The sequence below is a fragment of the Panthera leo genome, chromosome C2 (assembly GCF_018350215.1).
Source record: "Panthera leo isolate Ple1 chromosome C2, P.leo_Ple1_pat1.1, whole genome shotgun sequence".
In the NCBI taxonomy this organism is placed as follows: Eukaryota; Metazoa; Chordata; class Mammalia; order Carnivora; family Felidae; genus Panthera; species Panthera leo.
The window spans coordinates 59,728,101-59,746,895 of record NC_056687.1 but is presented as its reverse complement, the minus strand read 5'-3'; the positions used below and the strand labels follow the sequence as shown (position 1 = coordinate 59,746,895).

General features: G+C 45.4%; 1 protein-coding gene across 4 annotated transcripts in view; it reads right to left on the bottom strand.

The window, feature by feature from the left end:
- Positions 1–373: 373 nt before the first annotated feature.
- Positions 374–18,795, bottom strand: part of SIDT1 (SID1 transmembrane family member 1) — a 110,100-nt gene continuing 91,678 nt past the window's right edge. For 3 of the 4 annotated variants that reach the window (XM_042903662.1, XM_042903663.1, XM_042903664.1), the window contains 10 exons: positions 18,201–18,324; positions 17,874–17,991; positions 14,979–15,115; positions 14,196–14,304; positions 9,705–9,781; positions 7,171–7,217; positions 4,961–5,066; positions 4,776–4,886; positions 3,734–3,847; positions 374–2,324 (listed from right to left, as the gene is read on the bottom strand). In XM_042903662.1, coding sequence (XP_042759596.1) covers positions 2,262–2,324; positions 3,734–3,847; positions 4,776–4,886; positions 4,961–5,066; positions 7,171–7,217; positions 9,705–9,781; positions 14,196–14,304; positions 14,979–15,115; positions 17,874–17,991; positions 18,201–18,324 — 1,006 coding nt within the window. In that variant the 3' untranslated portion in view covers positions 374–2,261. The remainder of the gene's footprint in view (positions 2,325–3,733; positions 3,848–4,775; positions 4,887–4,960; positions 5,067–7,170; positions 7,218–9,704; positions 9,782–14,195; positions 14,305–14,978; positions 15,116–17,873; positions 17,992–18,200; positions 18,325–18,795) is intronic. The other variant, XR_006193177.1, reaches the window with a different exon arrangement.

The following is an 18,795-nucleotide window of genomic DNA, read 5'->3' as shown; positions in this document are numbered from 1 at the left end:
CACGAGCACAGACAAAAGTTGCGTGGGCATTGTTCTACATAGGGACAAGGGACCATTCAGCTGGGAGGCTGCCCCCCTCCACCCCGGCATTCCTATCAACCACGGATGCAGTCGGACAACTTTCTCATGTCCTCCAGCCATGACATTCGTACTGTAGAGAGAAGTAGCAACAACTACATTTAGAATTGATAGTTGTAGGAGCAGGCTTGGTCTGGGTTTTTAGTCCTGCTGCAGAGAAGGGAACTGACCACAGTGTGTGAGTTTACAGCATAATTTAGACATGATGGGAATAAACGGTCAAGAACACCGCAGCACAACACAGTTCAGAGTCCCCTCCCCATTCCCACAGATACATTTCCAAACAAGCTGCTGGACCAGGTAACGCATCTCACAATTTATTCACTTTGGGCCACAGGGCCACTTGAACAGACTTTGTCCACATTTCCTTAGTGCACCCTTTTTTTTTTTTTTTTTTTTTTGATTGAAGGCATCAGTGCATTGAAATAAAAGAATTAGGTCAAATGAGCCATTATTAAATGGATTCGAAATTTGTTTTAGATGTTAGACTATCACAACTATTTTTATAGGTGGCCTTTATATAGCCTATGGAAGCCAACAGTTTTTAAGGAAGGAAGAATAGTAGAAAAGCAATGATAAGTTTGGGGACATTTTAGAAAAGAAAATCACAAAAAGTTTCATTAAAACATCTTTGTGTTTTTAAAATCCGGAAAAGTTTGCTATTGAAACTTCTGCAATGTGACTTTGAACATTATACAAATATTTTAGAGACAGTAATACTTTTTTAAACAAAAAGGACGCCTGATCCATTTCCCTAATGAACGATCAGGAAAGCAGAGGTGACAGGTGACTTCAACTTCACAGGCAAATATATATAGCGTGCACATTCATATGTCTCTTTTCTGATTACATCGTCCTCCAGGTACCACGGGTGCTTGGTCCAAATGGGGCGTGGCAGGGGCAGAGATGTCAGACGGTGGCAGTGAAGTGGGCTTTGCAGCACCTTACTGGCGAGAGAATGAGAATCCGGTGCAACCAAGAAGCAATCCTCAATCAGCTTGCTCTTTGCAACTCAAGAGGATGAGTAAAATGTGTTCATCCTGAGAGTTACTTCTAGAGAACTTCAGAGAGAAAATCTGGAGGCCCTAATCTGCCTCAAGTGACAGGTAAGGGGCTTGGTCGGTGGCAGAGGACCCCCAGTGCAGCATCCCTGGTTTGAACAATTATTTATTCCCCACAGGTGACATGGGCACAGAATCGAGCTGTTAGAATTGGACGCTCGAGGAGGCAATTTCAGCTTTGCTGCATGTGCTCTAGGCACCCACTTCCTTAGGGTGAGGTCTGTTTGCTGGAGGCTGATGTCACCAGTCTCTTAGCCCTGTCGGTCATTTCTCTCACTCCTTCTGCTGCTAGAAGAGTTTTTCCTGTTTCGCCTACCTTGGAGCTGGTGAGAGAACACCGGGGCCTAACCCAGGAAAGCAGAGCCTGAGTTGTGGGGTCAACACACAGCGGTGGCATGAAGACACTAACAAGTAGGTGAGTACCCAAGCCTTGGTTCTGGGAACAGTTACCTGTTAGGACGAGTGCGTGACAAAGCCCAATCCAGAGCCCTTCTAATGGGGTCAGGAACCTGGGGGACGCATACAGCGTTCCTTCCAAGGAGGTGACTAGCTGGTCCTACTAAGCCCTAGGACGTGGGTTCAGCCCTCCACCAGACTCTGAGGAGCTGTATCACCCCTGGACCCTGGAGAAGCGAGTTGGTGCTCTGGGATGTGTCAAGCAGCAGATACCGTGGGGGTGCGAAGGGGGCCCATCTAAAAAGTGTCTGGGCAGGAGATCTGAGCTGCTGGCCTCTCCGGGCCTGGAGGCAGCTGGACAGAAGAGGGCAGCATCACTCTGTCCTTGCCGGCGAGTCTCAGAGGAGGGCGGGAGGGGTCCCAAGACAGAGTTGACTTGGATGCAGCTTGTGTCCACGTTTAGCTCAGGGCTGCAAACACAAGGGGATGGGTGTCTCTAGACTCTTCAGGGATTGCCTCTGTTCAGACCCGTGGCTTCCCCTCCACCTCCCTTCTTGCAGGCTTGAATCTCCGTCCTGCCCCTGTCCTCCCTGTGTGAGCGCACACCAAGTTGACCTGACGAGGTGAGTGGAGCATTTGGCAGTGGTGACTTTGCTGCGGTCCCTGTATTTTCATGAAACAGCACCGAGATCGATTGCTCCCCCTCCCTTTCTTAGTGCTGGAGGCTCAGAAGACAGGGATCTGGTCCCTCCGAACCACGTCCAGGTCATCATCCAGGGTTAACAAAACCTGGAATGGGAGGGGCAGAGGAATGAAAGCAGTTCATGGTCACAGCCACAGTAAGCCCAACTTCCTCTCTGAGACTCACCTGGGTTGACAGCACAGCGCCTTCCTGTCCTCTGTGGCTGTCTGCAGTGCTGTGCTCTACATGGGCAATTCTGATCACCTAGTTCATCTATTAATTCCGATGTGTACCAAGGGCCTATTATGTGCTATTCTAGATGCCAGAGACAAAACTCCCTACCTTCTTGGAGCTTACATTTGAGAGAGCTTCAGACATGAAGCAAATGGGAACAATACAGCCATGTTAGTGATGTATGCAAAGTCCAGTGTACTAGATAATAATATGTAATGAAATAGTAACAAAAATTAAACTATGGAGGGAGTATAGGAAGTATGGGGTAGGGAAAGGTTGAAAAAAAGTGCTGATGGGTGGCCAGGGAAGTCATTACTTAAGTCATTACTTAAAAGGGGACATGTGGCCCAAGATCTAGAGGAAAGGAAATCTTGTTGCATAGAGTATTGCTATACAAGCAATGTATACTCTGCCTCCATTTTCAGTTCCCTCTGCCACCACTCTCTTCACATGGAAACTTTCACTCCACTTTTGTGGTCTCTGTCTCTCTCATGAAGGTGTTGTTCATCAAAACTACACGTCACGAGGAGTGAGGTTTATACAGATTGTTGAACTTCCCCAGATGGCCACGAGGGGGCAGCCCCGCTCCACTCTCGAGGCCGTGTGGCGGCAGAGCCCGCTCACCGTGAGCAGTGCTGGGAGCACAGGTCTCCCAGTGTTGTTGCTTGCTACCTGTGCACAGGCACAGCGGACTTTTAATTTGGAAAAGTCTAAATTAGGATGAAAGGAAGCCAGCAGTGATCATCCATTGTTAGAGTATGCATAGCTTCTGGAAAGGTGTTTGGGCCACAAGAAATGGAAGGATTACAGGAGAGATCTGGGACAGACTGGTTAGAAGCAAGAGACCTGGCTGCTATCCCCAGCCGCTCCAGAAACTTGTAAAATATTTGTGGGATATTCAGTGAGACTGGAAGAGGAGGAGGAATGTGAGCACAAGAAGGAAGAATCCAATGTTTCTGAAATTTGAGTGAGTGCCAGAAGTGATTCCTGGGGCGATTCTGGGCATGTGAGTTCTAATAACCGATTCAGTCTAAGCGTTGTGCCATTTAAGGAAAATCATTTTGTTAACTGTATCTTGAAATATTGGAGAGTAAAAGGAAAGTGAAAATAAATATCTAGCTGAAGGATATAATGTGAAAAAAGATATAAACGAATTTGTATATTAAATTATAATGAGGAATTAGAAAGAGAAGTTAGAAATACAAAAAAGTAAGGAACGCAGGGGAAGAAAGTACAGGATGTGAAGAGAGAAGAAATTGACAGACAGGTATTATAAACTCACCAAGAATGAGAAAAACAGGGCTGTGGCAGAGAGGAAGTGCCAGATGTCATGGTCATCAAAGAAATCGAGCAGGATACACTCCCGGTTCTTCTCCCGGGATTCGGCTGGGGTTCCCTGGAGGAAGGTGAGGCAGAATGTGGGTGAGCACTCCTACAGTTCAGCTATTTAGAGGGCTGAGCGTCCAGAAAGCTACAAAAATGCTGTTGGATGCCCGGCCCAAAAAGTTAGCTTCCAAGAAAACATTAGTCCACACGAAAACTTGTACACAATGTTCACAGCGGCCACACTCATAAGACCCAAAGAGTGGAAACCATCTAAATGTCCCTCAACTGATGATAGGTAAAATGTGCTGCATGCATACAATGGAAAATTATTCGGCAATTAAAAAGACATGAAGTACCAATATACGCTACCACATGGATGAATGGATAAGCTAGACTTCAAGACCACATATGGTATGATTCCATGTGTATGAAATGTCCAGAACAGGCAGATCTATAGAGACCAAAGATAGATTAGTGGTTGCCTGTGGCTGGTGGTTTAGGGAGAAACGGAGAGCGACTCCTAGTGGGCAGGCTTTCTTTCTAGAGTGATAACAAATGTTCTAAAATTGATTGTGATGGAGAGCTAAGGCTTCCTTTCTGCTACTCAATGTATCACTTATTTCCTAGGCCTCAGTTTTCCCATCTATGCAATGGATTTATAAACACCTGCAGCTGGGTATTTGTTTATGGATAGGATTATGAGAAGATACAGTAATGAAGGTTTGGCACACGTTAAACATCCATGGGCAAGAGAGTCATAATACAACACGTAATGAGCATCCAATCTGCTGTGTTTGGAGGGCTCACACCTTGACGAGGCCTACTCTGACAATGACGACAGCATGCCATTTATGTGTGGACATTAAACACCATCCCTTTTAGAGAAAGCTTTCATTTCAAAGACAAACAGCAACAAGCACACGGAGAGGGAAGTAGGAAGATCAAAAAGGCAAGAGGGAGGGAGAACATTTCCTCTGAAAAGAAAACTGCCCTCTTACCTCCCAGCTGCTGAGATTCTGGAAGAAAAAGTACAGGGCGGAGGCCCACACCACAGCCGTGGCCACGATGCAGAAGAGCGGGATGGGGAGGAGCTTCTCCGAGCTGCGGAGCTGTGGATGGAAAGCAGATGCAGCTCGCGGCCTTTTCGGACCCAGGGCAGGCGGCTCCCGGTGCCCACTCTCACCTTCATGATGATGTAAAAGGCCAGGTAGAGCAGCAGGTTACAGATGAAGATCCCCAGCATGTAGGAAGCGAAGTCCCGGGGTCGATAGATCAGTCCAAAGAGGGCGCTGGGTGCAGGGAGGGATTAGTATGTAGGCAACAAGCTGGGTTTGTAACATTGTTGGCTTTTTCACCTCCACTTTGGGGAGGAAGGGAGTTAAAGAAAAACCTCTAATTCAAGTAAATTACAACACCTCCTTCAGACCTGGCATTTTTGATGATTGTAAGGTTCCCATAAGTGGATGTACCACAATCCTCTTTCCTCTCTAGTTGAAATAGTTTTCCTTTTGCCTTGCAGCTTTTCATTACAAAGAACAGTGCAATGAATAAATCACTACCTTCAGACATATTATGCTTTTCCCTTTTTTTGCATTTAAGATTAATTCATTAGACTAGATTACTAGAAATAGAATTATCTCGAAATTGGCTTGCCACACATTATCAACAAAAAACTGTCTATGGTTTTTATTATTTATTTATTTAAAAATGTTTGTTTATTTTTGAGAGAGAGAGACAGAGAGAGAGAGAGAGAGAGAGAGAGAGAGAGCATGAGTGGGGGAGGGGCAGAGAGAGAGGGAGAGAGACAGAATCCTGAGCAGGCCCCACATCCAGCATGGAACTGGACTCGGGGCTTGATCCCTTGACCATGAGATCGTGACCTGAGCTGAAATCTAGAGTTGGAAGCTCAACCGACTGAGCCACTCGGGCTCCCCTATGGTTTTTACATTAATATTGAAGTTTAGTTTGGTTGGGGTTTAGCACTGCTTTTTTCCCCCAAATTTCTTTTAAAATAACATTCAAGATTCACATGAAGTCACTCCGTGTCTTGTAGTGTCCATGGGAAACTGAGGATGGAGAAACAAAGAGGAAGCCAACCCTCCACCAGGTTCCCATAGTGCCAGTGTGTTGTCACATCCCATTCATCCCTGCAGACCTTGCTGCCCAAAGAGCGCCTGTGTAAGAAAAGAGAGGCCATTTACCTTGTCTTGTGAGCAGATCGTGGGTTTGGTTTTGGTCATGGGAGGGGTGGGGACACGCCAGGTGTTTGTGAGCACTGGGGACATAGTTATCAGTTGCTCATTATCAAGGGGTTGGTCCCTTTTCTCCCACGAGCACCCTGCACCCTATCTTACAGAGTCATCAGGACTGTGGGGTCCTCCCTAAAAGAGAGGTCAAGAAGAGTGCCACAGGTGACCACTGCCAAGAATCACCCATCTCGACGTGTCTCTACATCAAGGAGGGGTCCTTCACAGGCATGGCGCTTACCCCGAGGTAATCCCTGGGTGACAACATAATGGGAAATTTCTTCCACAAGCATATGCCCCAAGTAAGATTTGAATTCTCAAAACCCGATTCTGGCTTTACCCGAAGGTACGCCTCTGTTTTCAATCCTTTCATGTCTTAAAGGGGGGCAGGAGTCATCTTTCTATCAAAGGTCACTGACCTTTTTAGCATATCAGCTAAGAACCACTGATAAAAGCAACTAAACTTACTGACTTGGGGGAGACTAATGAAACAGCTCACTTACTCACATTTTAAAGTTGAGAATAGGTTGTATAAAATAGTTACAGATAACAAAAATATAGGTCTGTTGTACTGTTCTATTTTGAAGCCATCGGAGGGAAAAAAGCCCAGGTAATAATGAGGGAAGAGAAGAAAAGGGATATTGGTGCAGTAGGAAGATTGAGAACTATAGGGCAAGAAATAAAGAGGAAAGAGACTTGTACACACACACGCTCATGCACACACGCAAACACACACACATTTAGTAAGAAAGGGAAATGTCTACTGGGTAGCCTTGATGGAAAGATCTACAAGACTTTAAAACTATGCTTCATGTTTGTAACTTTTAGAATAATCTCTAGCATCTAACTATCTACATAGTCTATCCATGTAGATAACAGATTTGATGTTGGTCTTGTGGCACAAATGAGCTCAATGCATCAAGGTGCTGAACGCAGCACTTTAAAAGAGACCACCGTTGGTACACAAGACTTCCTAGTGTGTTCTTTGTGGAGGAAAAATACCTTTCTTCCAAGTCCCTAGGGCAAGCACAGTCCTACACGCTCCTTAATTTCACATTTCTTTATATAAATGACAGCCAAGGAAAGCTAAACCGCCGTGTTACAGACATCAATAAAGAGAAAAACGTGTCTTCCTAAGACTACTTACAAGGACCAGTTAACCAGATTCCCCACGATGAGCAACACCATTCTATCCTGGAAAGAAAACATCAGATGAGAGACTGCACACATCTCTTTTCTTTTGACCTACTTGTAGGGGCAGCATCAATTATGGGGAAACAATTGCCTGGTGAAAAGAGTTTCCATGGTTCTAAGAGAGCTGTGCCTGCAGGCGGACACTAATCTCCTATGGGAACAAATGGCGAGGCCTCGGTCTGTGAACGGATGTGACTCTGTGTCTGTTAAAGAAAACACGGTGAGTAAAGCAAGACTCTTACTGTTTCCCCCACCAGTGTGTAGGGTAGCTGGGCACCCCGGCCCCACTTCTTGAGGAAGTTGGTGGTGTGTGCAGATTACTCGGTAGCGAAAAGAATTCTGCCGTTGCTGTAATGTAATCCAGCACTGTTTCCCTGCACCGTTACTTAGCGAGCCACGAGGCAGCTCTCGGGCCTCACCCGTATGGCTCCCATTTTCTCTCCATTACTCTGACTCCAAGGAGGTCCTGCAATGCTCAGGCTCCCGGTCTCTAAACACACAGCCTTAACACTAAAGATGTTGGTGGTGGGTGAACTAGGAGAGGTCCATCTCAAAGGAAAGTTCCTCTGATAGAGATTAATTCACAACCTGGCCCTGCTTCTTTGCATACAATGTAAAACTTTTAGGTGGCATCTGATTGTACTTTAATTTGCATGTCCTCATGGACTATTTAAAAGTGCTGATTCTCTGTCTTTGTGGGTGATCCATCTAGCTTGGAGGAAATATCTTCCTTTAAAAAAATTAGCTCTGGGCTCCTGGGTGGCTCAGTTGGGTAAGCATCCGACTTGGGCTCAGGTCATGATGTCACGGTTCGTGGGTTCAAGCCCTGCATCGGGCTCTGTGCTGACAGCCTGGAGCCTGCTTCCAATTCTGTGTCTCCCTCTCTCTCTGCCCCTCCCCTGCTCACACTCTGTCTCTCTCTCTCTCTTTCTCTCAAAAATAAACATTAAAAAAAAAAATAAAAGAAAAATAGTCTGCTAGAAAAAAAGACAGTCTGCATCACATAATGTGAGTAAACAAACAAACAAAACATTAATTGCTCCTCATGGCTCACAGCTAAGACAGGCTTAACTCTCAAAATACTCACAGGTCCTACTGGTTTTTTAAAAAATATTTATTCTTAGAGAGAGAGAGAGGGAGAGAGAGAACACATGCACAAGCAAGGAGGGGCAGAGAGAGGGAGACATAAAAAACTGAAGCAGGCTCCATGCTCTGAGCTATCAGCACAGAGCCCAACATGGGGCTCAAACCCACAAACCACGAGATCATGACCTGAGCCAAAGTCGGACGCTTAACCAACTGAGCCACCCAGGAGCCCCAGCCCTACTGGGTTTTTAAGTTCTCATGTAAATAAAACCCTTCAGCCTCAGTCCCCTCAACAGAGTTCCTGCCCAAGCTCTAGAGGGTGAAAACATTCTCATACTCCTTTATGTCAATATGATCGTAAACTATTTGATCATAAATTATTAGCAGGTACTTCGTGAACTCCTGTGTGTCAGGCCCAAATAGTATCAGGAATTCTGACCACAGCATGGTGGAAAGGTTGGGGTAATGGCTCCCAGCATGTATGTGGCCTTCCTAAGGTCACTCACTGGCCAGAGAGCCAAGATATAGCTGGGACCAGGGTCCCAATCTTTCTGCCTAGTGTAGAAATGTATGATATACTGAAAACAGTGATGGAGAATTTTTAGAACTTGCATTTCAACCAGTCAGTAATAACCACAATTTTGAAGAAAATATCCTTGCTTACTGTAAAAATCAAACAATGTACACAAATCAAACCAGTGTATGGTGTGGCAAGTGTTAAGTTCTTTTTTAAAAAAAGTTTTTAATGTTTATTTATTTTTGAGAAAGAGAGACACAGAGCATGAGCGGGGGAGGGGCAGAGAGAGAGGGAGACACAGAATCTGAAGCAGGCTCCAAGCCCTGAGCTGTCAGCACAGAGCCCGATGCAGGGCTCAAACTTGTGAACTGTGAGATCATGACCTGAGCTGAAGTCGGATGCTTAGCCGACTGAGCCACCAAGGTGCCCCTGAAAGTGTTCAGTTCTTGATGAAAGCAACCGGAGTGACAGATGCCCAGTTTTTTTGGGACAAGCCTGGTTTATGCCTGCTGTCATGGTATAATTATCCAGTGAGTGCCCTTTGCACTTCCACAAGTGAAATAATCATACCTCTTTGGATGACACCCTGCCTTGATCCTTCCCCATAGCAACTGTCACTGTTCCGTAGTTTTGTATGTATACACAGATTTCTTCTTTAAACACTAGCAGTATTTCATGTATTAAAATGGATCTATCCCAGTCTGTTTTTTATGACCAAGAAGAAGAGTAAGGAACATGCTTCTTCCCCCTGCTTGGAGCTCAGCCACCCTGGGCCATCTGGCCTTCTTGATTTAGGGAACCTGAGTGTCTGCCCCGAGCCTGCCCCTCATACTGTTCCCCTTCTCTCTGGGACAAGGCCAAGGCACACAGGAGCACGCACGTACCATATACAGAGGCCGGCTGCACTGCTGGACGAAGTCCGTGTAGAACACCATAGCGGCCCTTCGGAAAATCCCCAAATCTGCCGATGACACAATTGCATAGTAAGGCTTAGTCAGAGATACTACAGAATACTCCCATACGGCCCAAGATTTTAGGGCCAAGATGATGTCGTCTTCACCTTATAAAAATGGTGCTTTGTACTTATTAGGTCAGCAACAGATGTTTGCTTTAAAAAATGGTGCCTGTGGGGCGCCCTGGTGGCTCAGTCAGTTAAATATCCAAATTTGGCTCAGGTCATGACCTCACGGTTTGTGAGTTTGAGCCCTGCGTCAGGCTTGCTGCTGTCAGTGCAGGGCCCACTTTGGATCCTCTGTTTCCCTCTCTCTCTGTCCCTCTCCCTCTTTCTCTCAAAAATGAAAAAACGTTTAAAAAATTAAAATAAAAAAAATTGTGCCTGTACATGCCTGTGCTGCCCTGTAAGGTGTGCTGTATCCAGGCATCATACTGCAGAAACAGGCAAGTGAGGTGGACCCATGTGACAAATGCTCACAAATAATTTGAGTGGCCGGCCAGCGCCTCTATTGTCTCCATCAGCTAAGTTCCCCTTTGTGTACAGTTTACTGCAGAGGTGTTTCCTTTATAGCAGAGGTGTTATGGGGCCCCTCCAGGTACCTTAAAACATCTGCTCTCTCTAGAGGATGGGAAATCTTAGCCTGTAAAAATTCGAATCTGTATTTCTCCATGTGGTTGTAAGTCAGTAAGAATTGAGCCAAGGGACACTGAAGTCTATGGAGCACATTCAGAGAGTCTAAACTTGTACTGCAACAGTAATCAAAGGAATGCAAGTTACGATGGAGAGCAAAAGATCGGGAAGAATTTTTAAATTTTTTTTTTTTTTTCAACGTTTTTTATTTATTTTTGGGATAGAGAGAGACAGAGCATGAACGGGGGAGGGGCAGAGAGAGAGGGAGACACAGAATCGGAAACAGGCTCCAGGCTCTGAGCCATCAGCCCAGAGCCTGACGCGGGGCTCAAACTCACGGACCGCGAGATCGTGACCTGGCTGAAGTCGGACGCTTAACCGACTGCGCCACCCAGGCGCCCCAATCGGGAAGAATTTTTAAATGCGATCCTTCAAAAGCATAGAATGAAACACAGCACATGTGTGTGTTACAATTGTTCTATGAACAGAGTGAGGGTCACAGGTGGAGCTGTCTTTCTGTGAACAGTCTACACTTGTAGACATCACAGGCAAGGCTGAGGTCTGCTCAAAGCAAGCATTTCAACCAGGGCGGACCCCAGCTGTGTTGTGAATGCCATTCCTCCTCACATTTACCCTTGGGGTCAATTTCACCAGACTTCACTAGACCAGATATACTGAGGAAGGGAGGGGATGGGATGGGTCCATGCAATAGTCCAGAAGACGTGCAGGGCAGGCTGGGCTGGAGTGTATCCTTTCCTCTGAGCCTCTCTCTGGCCCCCTCCCCATAAGCTGATCCTGCCCAACCTGGAAGGGGTGTTCAGAGAGCCAGGCTGGCAGACAGTCACACAGGTCGCTGTGTTAAGAAAGCAATCTAGAGCCCTGGGAAGGGTGGCTGAACATTACCTGTGTCAGACACATCTGAATCGGTGGGAAGCAGGGAATAAATGAGAAAAGAAAATGATATAAGAAGGTAGCCAAACAGGTAAACTACTGGTCATTTTATTTTTCTCTCAAAATGATGACTTTAGTTTTATTTTCCAATTAAAAAAAGTAATGTTTGCTCACCATAAAGAACACAGAAACTTCCTGCCTGTCTCAAACGTTCAGACGTTTCCTCTTCTTCAAAGAGTGAATCAGAGTCTGTCTCTCCCTATCTCCTTTATGCACCACTTGCATTTTGCAATCCATTCTCTCTCACAAGTGATCCCTGCCATCCTTTCCTTGGGCTCTGGTAGCAGAGTCATGATCCGGGCAAGTGGCTCTATGGTTTTCTGTCCTCCTTAGGAGATGCTCTGCCCCATTGCTGCTGCTTTTCCTGTATCCACGTTCATTTGCAGGTGCGGCCTGAGGGCCACGGAGAAGGTATGTCATTGCAGAAAGCAAAGGCAGCTTATGAAATGGGCGGAGAGGCTGGTGTTGGCTGAACCACTGTCCACTAACTCAGCTTCCTGCCTTTGGACTAAATTTAGATGCAATCATTGTCACCATAGAACAGGACATTTTCCTTTGGACTCTGGTAAGTCTGTGACCACCTCGGGAAGAGGTGGGTAGAGAAATTGAAAATACTCAGTAGTGCTATGCACTGGCTGTCTTCCATTTACCCTTGCAGACCCATTTGCCGCATCTCTGTCCTGCACCAGGCCAATGAGCCTGACTGTAGGACCACGTAAGTGGATTTGCTCACTCTCCATGGATTTGGACAATGGGAAGCCCCAGTAGGAGACTGGAGGGACACAGGAAGAAAAGTGAGCTCAGGGTACTTATCCACCTTCTGCCCTCCCTGTGAGGTTGCCTTAGACTGGCCGTGTCTTTCAGGGTGACTTCCTCTCCTTCCACATTTTGGTAACTACTTCCTTCCTGTCCTCTCCTTCCACATTTTGGTAACTACTTCCTTCCTGTCCTTTGGACTAATGGACATGAGAGTTTCTCTGCTACTTACCCCAGGTTGCCAGACGACCACGTTCATTCTCCTCTACCTTGACCTTGTCTTATGAACAGTCCCTTTGTGACTAAAACCTTCATCTTTGTGTGTGACATCTTTTTCCTGTTGAGACCCTACAGACTATTACATGGTCATAATATACTCCATTACATCTCTCCTTTTTCAGAAGGTAAACCAATACGGTATTGCAAAATTGTATGGGGCAAAAGTGGTATAGATATATTAAAAGTTCCTGTATGTATTATTAACGGTCACACTGTTACATACATCTGCATTCAAGTTTATTTTTCCAACTCAGGGAGCAACCAGAACAACCATGCTCCAAATTATTTTCCTTTTCAAAGTTGACTTTGTATGCCTTCACTCACCTTTGAATCTGGAGGATGGGGCATGACCAGAGCATCAAGCCAAATGCTCTGCACAACCATTTAATGATGCTTCCACTGGGCGATTTGGAGGTACATTGGCTCTGTTATTGCCACGGGCAAATCTACTGACTGTGCCACAGGGGAAAACTAAGCTGCCAAAATGAGAAATTGTTTTATTCAGCTTTCTAATCTGAAGGTTACTTGGTTATGTAGAATCACTCTTAGACCTGGCTGTATTTTAAAGGCCCTCATTCCCTAGTGAGTAAGGGGTCTGCCGGGCAAATGAATACTTCTAGGCCACATTCTGAATTCCCAGACCCCAGAATTCCCTGCCCAGATGGACCTGAGTCCCCTCGCAGAACCTGATAGCCCCCTTCCTTAGTCTACCTTCCTGAGGACAGATGGTACCCCTGGAGCGGGCACTTCTAGGGGCAAGGAAGGGCCAGCTGAGTGCTGGGCAAGAATATCCATGTACATACTTGTGAGACCCCTTAAGATGCAGGACAGAGCCAGCATGGGAAGAAGAGAGGGGCGGGGGCTGGGGACCAGCTCTCCGATACAGTTATGTTCTGGAGTGTCCTTCTGAGGAAATGACAATTTTAAATTTGAACCTGGACCTTCTAGGTTGTAATGAAGGCATATATATTTATCAGTTTGTTGGCCTGCTTCCCTGCCTTCCTCCCTCCCTTCCTTCCTTCTATCCCTGTATTTAATAGATTTTTAAGTCTGCTTTACAACTTAAATTTTTTTTTAGTGGGCTTTTATTTACACTCTTGCTTTGGGCTCTGCAAATACGAGGGTTCAGCCTGTGCTTATACACAATTATTTTTCTTGAAATATACAAAAGAATATTTAAGTGTGGCTTCCTGGACCTTAAACGGCCTGGGGATATTTAAATGCTCTAACATGACTTCAATCTATCTGTTCCCGTGCATGCTGACTGACAGCAGCAGGGCAGAAGCTGGTTCCATGGAGCACGCAGTGCTCTAATGTGATACGTTCACATTGTCGGGGTAGTTCAGCAGGTCACCCACCTGTTATGATTCCTAAGTCTCAAAACGCTCCAGTTCCAGGATTTGAAAACAATATAAAATTCATTCTTGATAACCATGTAGGCTACTTAGAGAAATGCTCGTTTTAAATGTTACAATCTGAAAGCTATTTCTCTAGGTGGAATGAGTGGAGTGCTGACCAACCATTCTTCAAACACACTTTCAAAGTCTGTGAGTTATAAAGCACTGGGTCTTGGGGCTGGGGGTCTGCTTCAGGTCTGAGTATGACCACCTTAGTTTCTCAGTTGGAATCAGAACAGTGGCAATAGCTCATTGTAATCCTACACAGAAGAGGACGTTATAAAATACCCAGAATTCAGAGCACGTGTTCATGATGACCAGCAACACTTCCATTTAGGGTGAGCGAAGACAATGCTTTCTTGAGGTAAGTTAATCAGTGTGTTAGTGTAGAGCAACAGGTGACTCACCTATCTTGAAACGACCCATGTAGTAGATCTGGGTGCTAAGGGCTAGAGATGCCAGGATATGGATTGCGGAGAAGATGATCCAGAACCACAGGTCGTTTTTCCCAAACACCTAGGAGTAAAGATGGAGGTTACCTTCATCCGGGGTTTTCCCCACAGAACTCCAGAAAATCATTCTCTCATGTATGCATAAGGAGTCAAAAACTGAGCTGTGCATGCATTTTGATCCCCCCCCCCCCCAACTTCTGTGAGCTCACAGGGATCACACTGCACAAAAAAGAATGGCTACCTGGCCAAGCAAAAATGGAAGAAGGAGGAAATGGGTGAGGCACCGAACAACAGTGAGGGGCAGTAGGTCTAAAGCTGGGAGCTAATGCTCTGACAATGACTGCAGACAATGGACATGTGTCCCTGCACATTTAGAAAGCCGCTTCTGCTCTTTTAAGTCTGCCTCTCCCATCAGCTTGAACATCTCTATTCCATTCTCACATGAGTCAGGTCCCAGCTTTACAGTGGAACTCTCCAGGGGTAGTTTTACAGGCGCCTATTACATTATCAGAGATAAATAGCTAAGTAACTGAATAAAATGTCATGAATTGACTCATGATGGCCATGTGGCAGGAACCAAGGATTGTAATTAATTCAAACCTGTTCCCCTGAGGTCCACCAAACAAATAGCAACAAAACAAAACAAAACAAAACAAAAAACAAAAAACAAAAAACAAAAAAACCTCCCAAGGGGGCATGTTTGGAAAGCCGGGCTGAAGGCCACGGGGAGGGACGCACCACTCCGAGGACAGTGAGCGTGATGACTACCGCGAAGGAGGCGTAGGCAGCGTAGGCGCTGGCATTGATGTCTGGATGGCGGGTCTGGTAGAGCTTCAGCATGCAGAGGCCGGCGATCATGTACATGAAGGAGGTGTCTGAGGGCGCACAGGGGGAGCCAAAACAATCAGGATCCAGTAGGTGACAGACAATTTCTCTTTAGTCTTGAAAACCCCCCTGCCTTCAGGCCCTAGAATATTTGCTGCCCTCAGTTTGTGTGGAGACCTCCAACATGGCAGCCTCCACAGGCACATTCTCTGGCCAGACCCCACATACTCCACTCACAGAAGAAAAGTATCTGATGATAGGATAAATAATTGACTACCCCGCTTGCAGGGGTATTTGCGTTTAAATGCTGGTGTTCAACAGCAACAGCAAGAGTCCATACTGGTGACAGTTAGGGCACTGTGACCATGGAAAGAATGCTAGGTGGGTGTGGAAGGTCCTTATCCGCATCCCAAAATATAACCACATTGATTGTTCAATATATAGCTCATATAATTGATTACTCATATATAGCTTTACAGCCTAGGGATGGAAAGTAGCTAGAAATTAAATGTGGCTTAGTTGTATGACAGTGATGGAAATGCAAACTGGAACAACAAGGCAATGTCCCATATTACTCAAGAGTGTAGCAAAACATTTCAATGTCTGATGGTAACATATTAGTGATGATATAAGGAAATGGGAACTCTCAGGCAGCTAGTGGGAGTAGGAATCAATACTCTGGAGAAACTTGGAAGTTCTTGGTAAAATGGTGACTGGTCCAGGTGACTCCAACATTCTACTTCTAGGTGTCCCAGGGAACCTCTCTCACATGTGCACAAAGAGAAGTATGTAAGGGTGTTCACTGAAGCACTGTCTACAATAGCAACATATTGGCAACACCTAAATGTTGTTCAGTAGAGGAATTGACAAATGTAGTATACATATTTTTATTACAGATGACAGTCCTTAAAAATGGAAGAACTGGATATCTTTGATTCAATATTCATAAATCTTGAAAACATATTGTTGGACGAAAAAACGTTGCAGAACATAGTTTGATAGGTAAATATCAATTTACTACAAATGTAGTAAAATTATAAAAACTGGACTGATAAAATATCAAATTAGTCAAGCTGTTGCCTCTGAGGATGGAAGAGGGGAATAAGTTTGGAAAACAGTTCAAAGGATTCAACTTTGTCACATTTTCTTTCTTTCTTCTTCTTCTTCTTCTTCTTCTTCTTCTTCTTCTTCTTCTTCTTCTTCTTCTTTTTTTTAATTAAGTAATCTCCATGCATAACACAGGGCTTGAACTCATGACCCTGACATCAAGTGTTGCATGCTGTACCGACTGAGCCAGCCAGGCGCCCCACAACATGTTATTTCTTAAAAGGTAGATTTAAGGAAGGTATTTTTAAATGTTGGCATTTGTTCATTCTGAGTGGTGAATGATATTGTTCTCTGTAGTTTTCTCTGTTAAAAATGTTTCTAAATAACAAAAAATTAAATGTGGCAGAGAATTTCTGTGGTGTTCTGGGCTCACAGAGGCTAGAGTACAAAGATAAAAATGACTTTTTAAAATTCTTCTCCTTGAGTGTGGAGGTCACTACTACTGGCACCCGTTCTCACCTTTCTCCTTCCTGACAGCATATTAGTAACTCAACTGTCTCAGCCCCATTTTCAATTCAGAAATGCATGCCTTTTTAGCCTACTGGTTTCAGCAAAGCTAACCCCACCTGTGGTGTGTCGGATGGTTCTCACTGGTCTAAAAGGTGATCTGCCTCCTTTGCCACCATGATTGATGTCCCAACCCAGGCTTGAGCTAACCAGCACCTGGAGAATAATTCTGGAATGGCTCATGACTATTTAAACTATTGAGGTGTGGAAGAATGTTATCTGGGCGGGGGGGGGTGGGGTTCGCAAAGAAGTTTCCTTGCTCTTTTGTTTTTTTTTTTTAATTTTTTAAAATGTTTTTATTTATTTTTGAGACAGAGACAGAGCATGAGCAGGGAAGGGGCAGAGAGAGAGGGAGACACAGAATCCGAAGCAGGCTCTAGGCTCTGTGGGGCAGGGAGAGAGGGAGACACAGAATCCGAAGCAGGCTCCAGGCTCTGAGCTGTCAGCACAGAGCCCGACTCGGGGCTCGAACTCACGGACCGTGAGATCATGACCTGAGCCGAAGTCAGACGCTCAACTGACTGAGCCACCCAGGCGCCCCAGAAGTTTCCTTGCTCTTAAATGAAGGCTCGTGGAAACCAGCTTGCTGTAACCACCAGACATCATGAAGTAGATAGAGACAGGAAGCCAGGACTCGCTGTAGCTATTTTTGCCATCATGAGTTTCCTGATAGCCTGAGGATAAAATCAGCCTGCAGGCGGCATAACCCAAGGGATTATGGAGAATTGGAGCCAGAGCCACCAGATAAATCAACTGCAAGCCCTTTCCACCTTTGGACTTTCAGAAGGTGAGCTGATAATTGTCCTTATTATTTAATCCAGTTGAATTGGACTTTCTATTACTTTCGACCCAAAGCAGTCTAGTTACTAAGTTAGGCCAAATTATACTGAGGAAACTTTCCAGGTGTCTGTTGAATTCTATCTGCCCTGCTGCCTAATACTTAGCCCATTGCCCACCTGCAAATCTAGTCATGGGATCATCATTCACTGTTGAGTGTTTTCTAGTCTGAAAGTGGTCAGAGAGAAAAAATGGTACAACATGTAGAAACCACACCCTGTGGGGAAGTGCCCTTGAATCACTTTAGCTCACATAAAATATTTAATTCTTGCATGCATGACCTTGGTATTTTGTGGAGGGTCCCAGGACCAGACTCCCATAACTTAAATTTGTGTGGTTGATGTAAATTCTAATTACCAAATTGGAAGTTGGAGTAATTAGGACAGACATGGTAACAAGCACTGAGCACTCCTTCCATCATCAACGCGATGCCCATAGCATAGAAAACACCAAAGTGTTTAGGAATCCCATAATCCTGAAAAAGGAGAAAGTGTTGTCAATGGAAAGACACCAATCAGTGACAGAACCACAGGATCTGGAAACCCAAGCTTCTGGCCTCCTGTTGTTCATTACACATAACCCATCACCACACCATCAAGCCAGATGTCCCTCCCCTTTGCAGATCCTTCTTGGAACCATGACCTTTCCTAGCTCCCACATCCAATTTACCCTCCCTCTCCTCACCATGGCAAAGATGTCCTTGGCTTCTAGGGCTCTGCGATGGAGAATGTCTCGGCGCAAGACTATCAGCAGGAAGAGGAAGCCCAGGAGCACGTGGCCCAGGTTACTGAGAATGTTGTTGAAGGCACTAAAGGAGAAGGAAACCATGAGAGAGTTGAGGTGATCCAAGATATTCAGAGAATGAATGAATGCTTGAATGAGTGAGTACACTCAGCACTCCATGTTTTCTACCTAGACTTTTCATAAGATTTCAGGACTAGCAAATCATCAGAGATGATCTTTAACCTTACTCCTTTATTTTAGGATGCCTAACCTGTGATCACGTGCCCATTTCCTCCCTGGGATGCCTGTGTGGCTTCCCCAACACCCACCCAATCCTCTTTTATCCTGACGACACTGGCATGGAATGAATCCCAGGAAACAGAGCTGCTCCAGAGATGGGCAGTTTGGCCAAGTGTTTCAGCTACACCGTGAGAGGGAATTCTCATAGATGGACCCATGCTATGTGTGTCAATATTCAGCTCTGTAATAGTGACGTGTCAGCCGGTCATGGTCAGTTGCTTTATTTCAGGAAACTGAGGCTGGTTCAGTTCTGGAA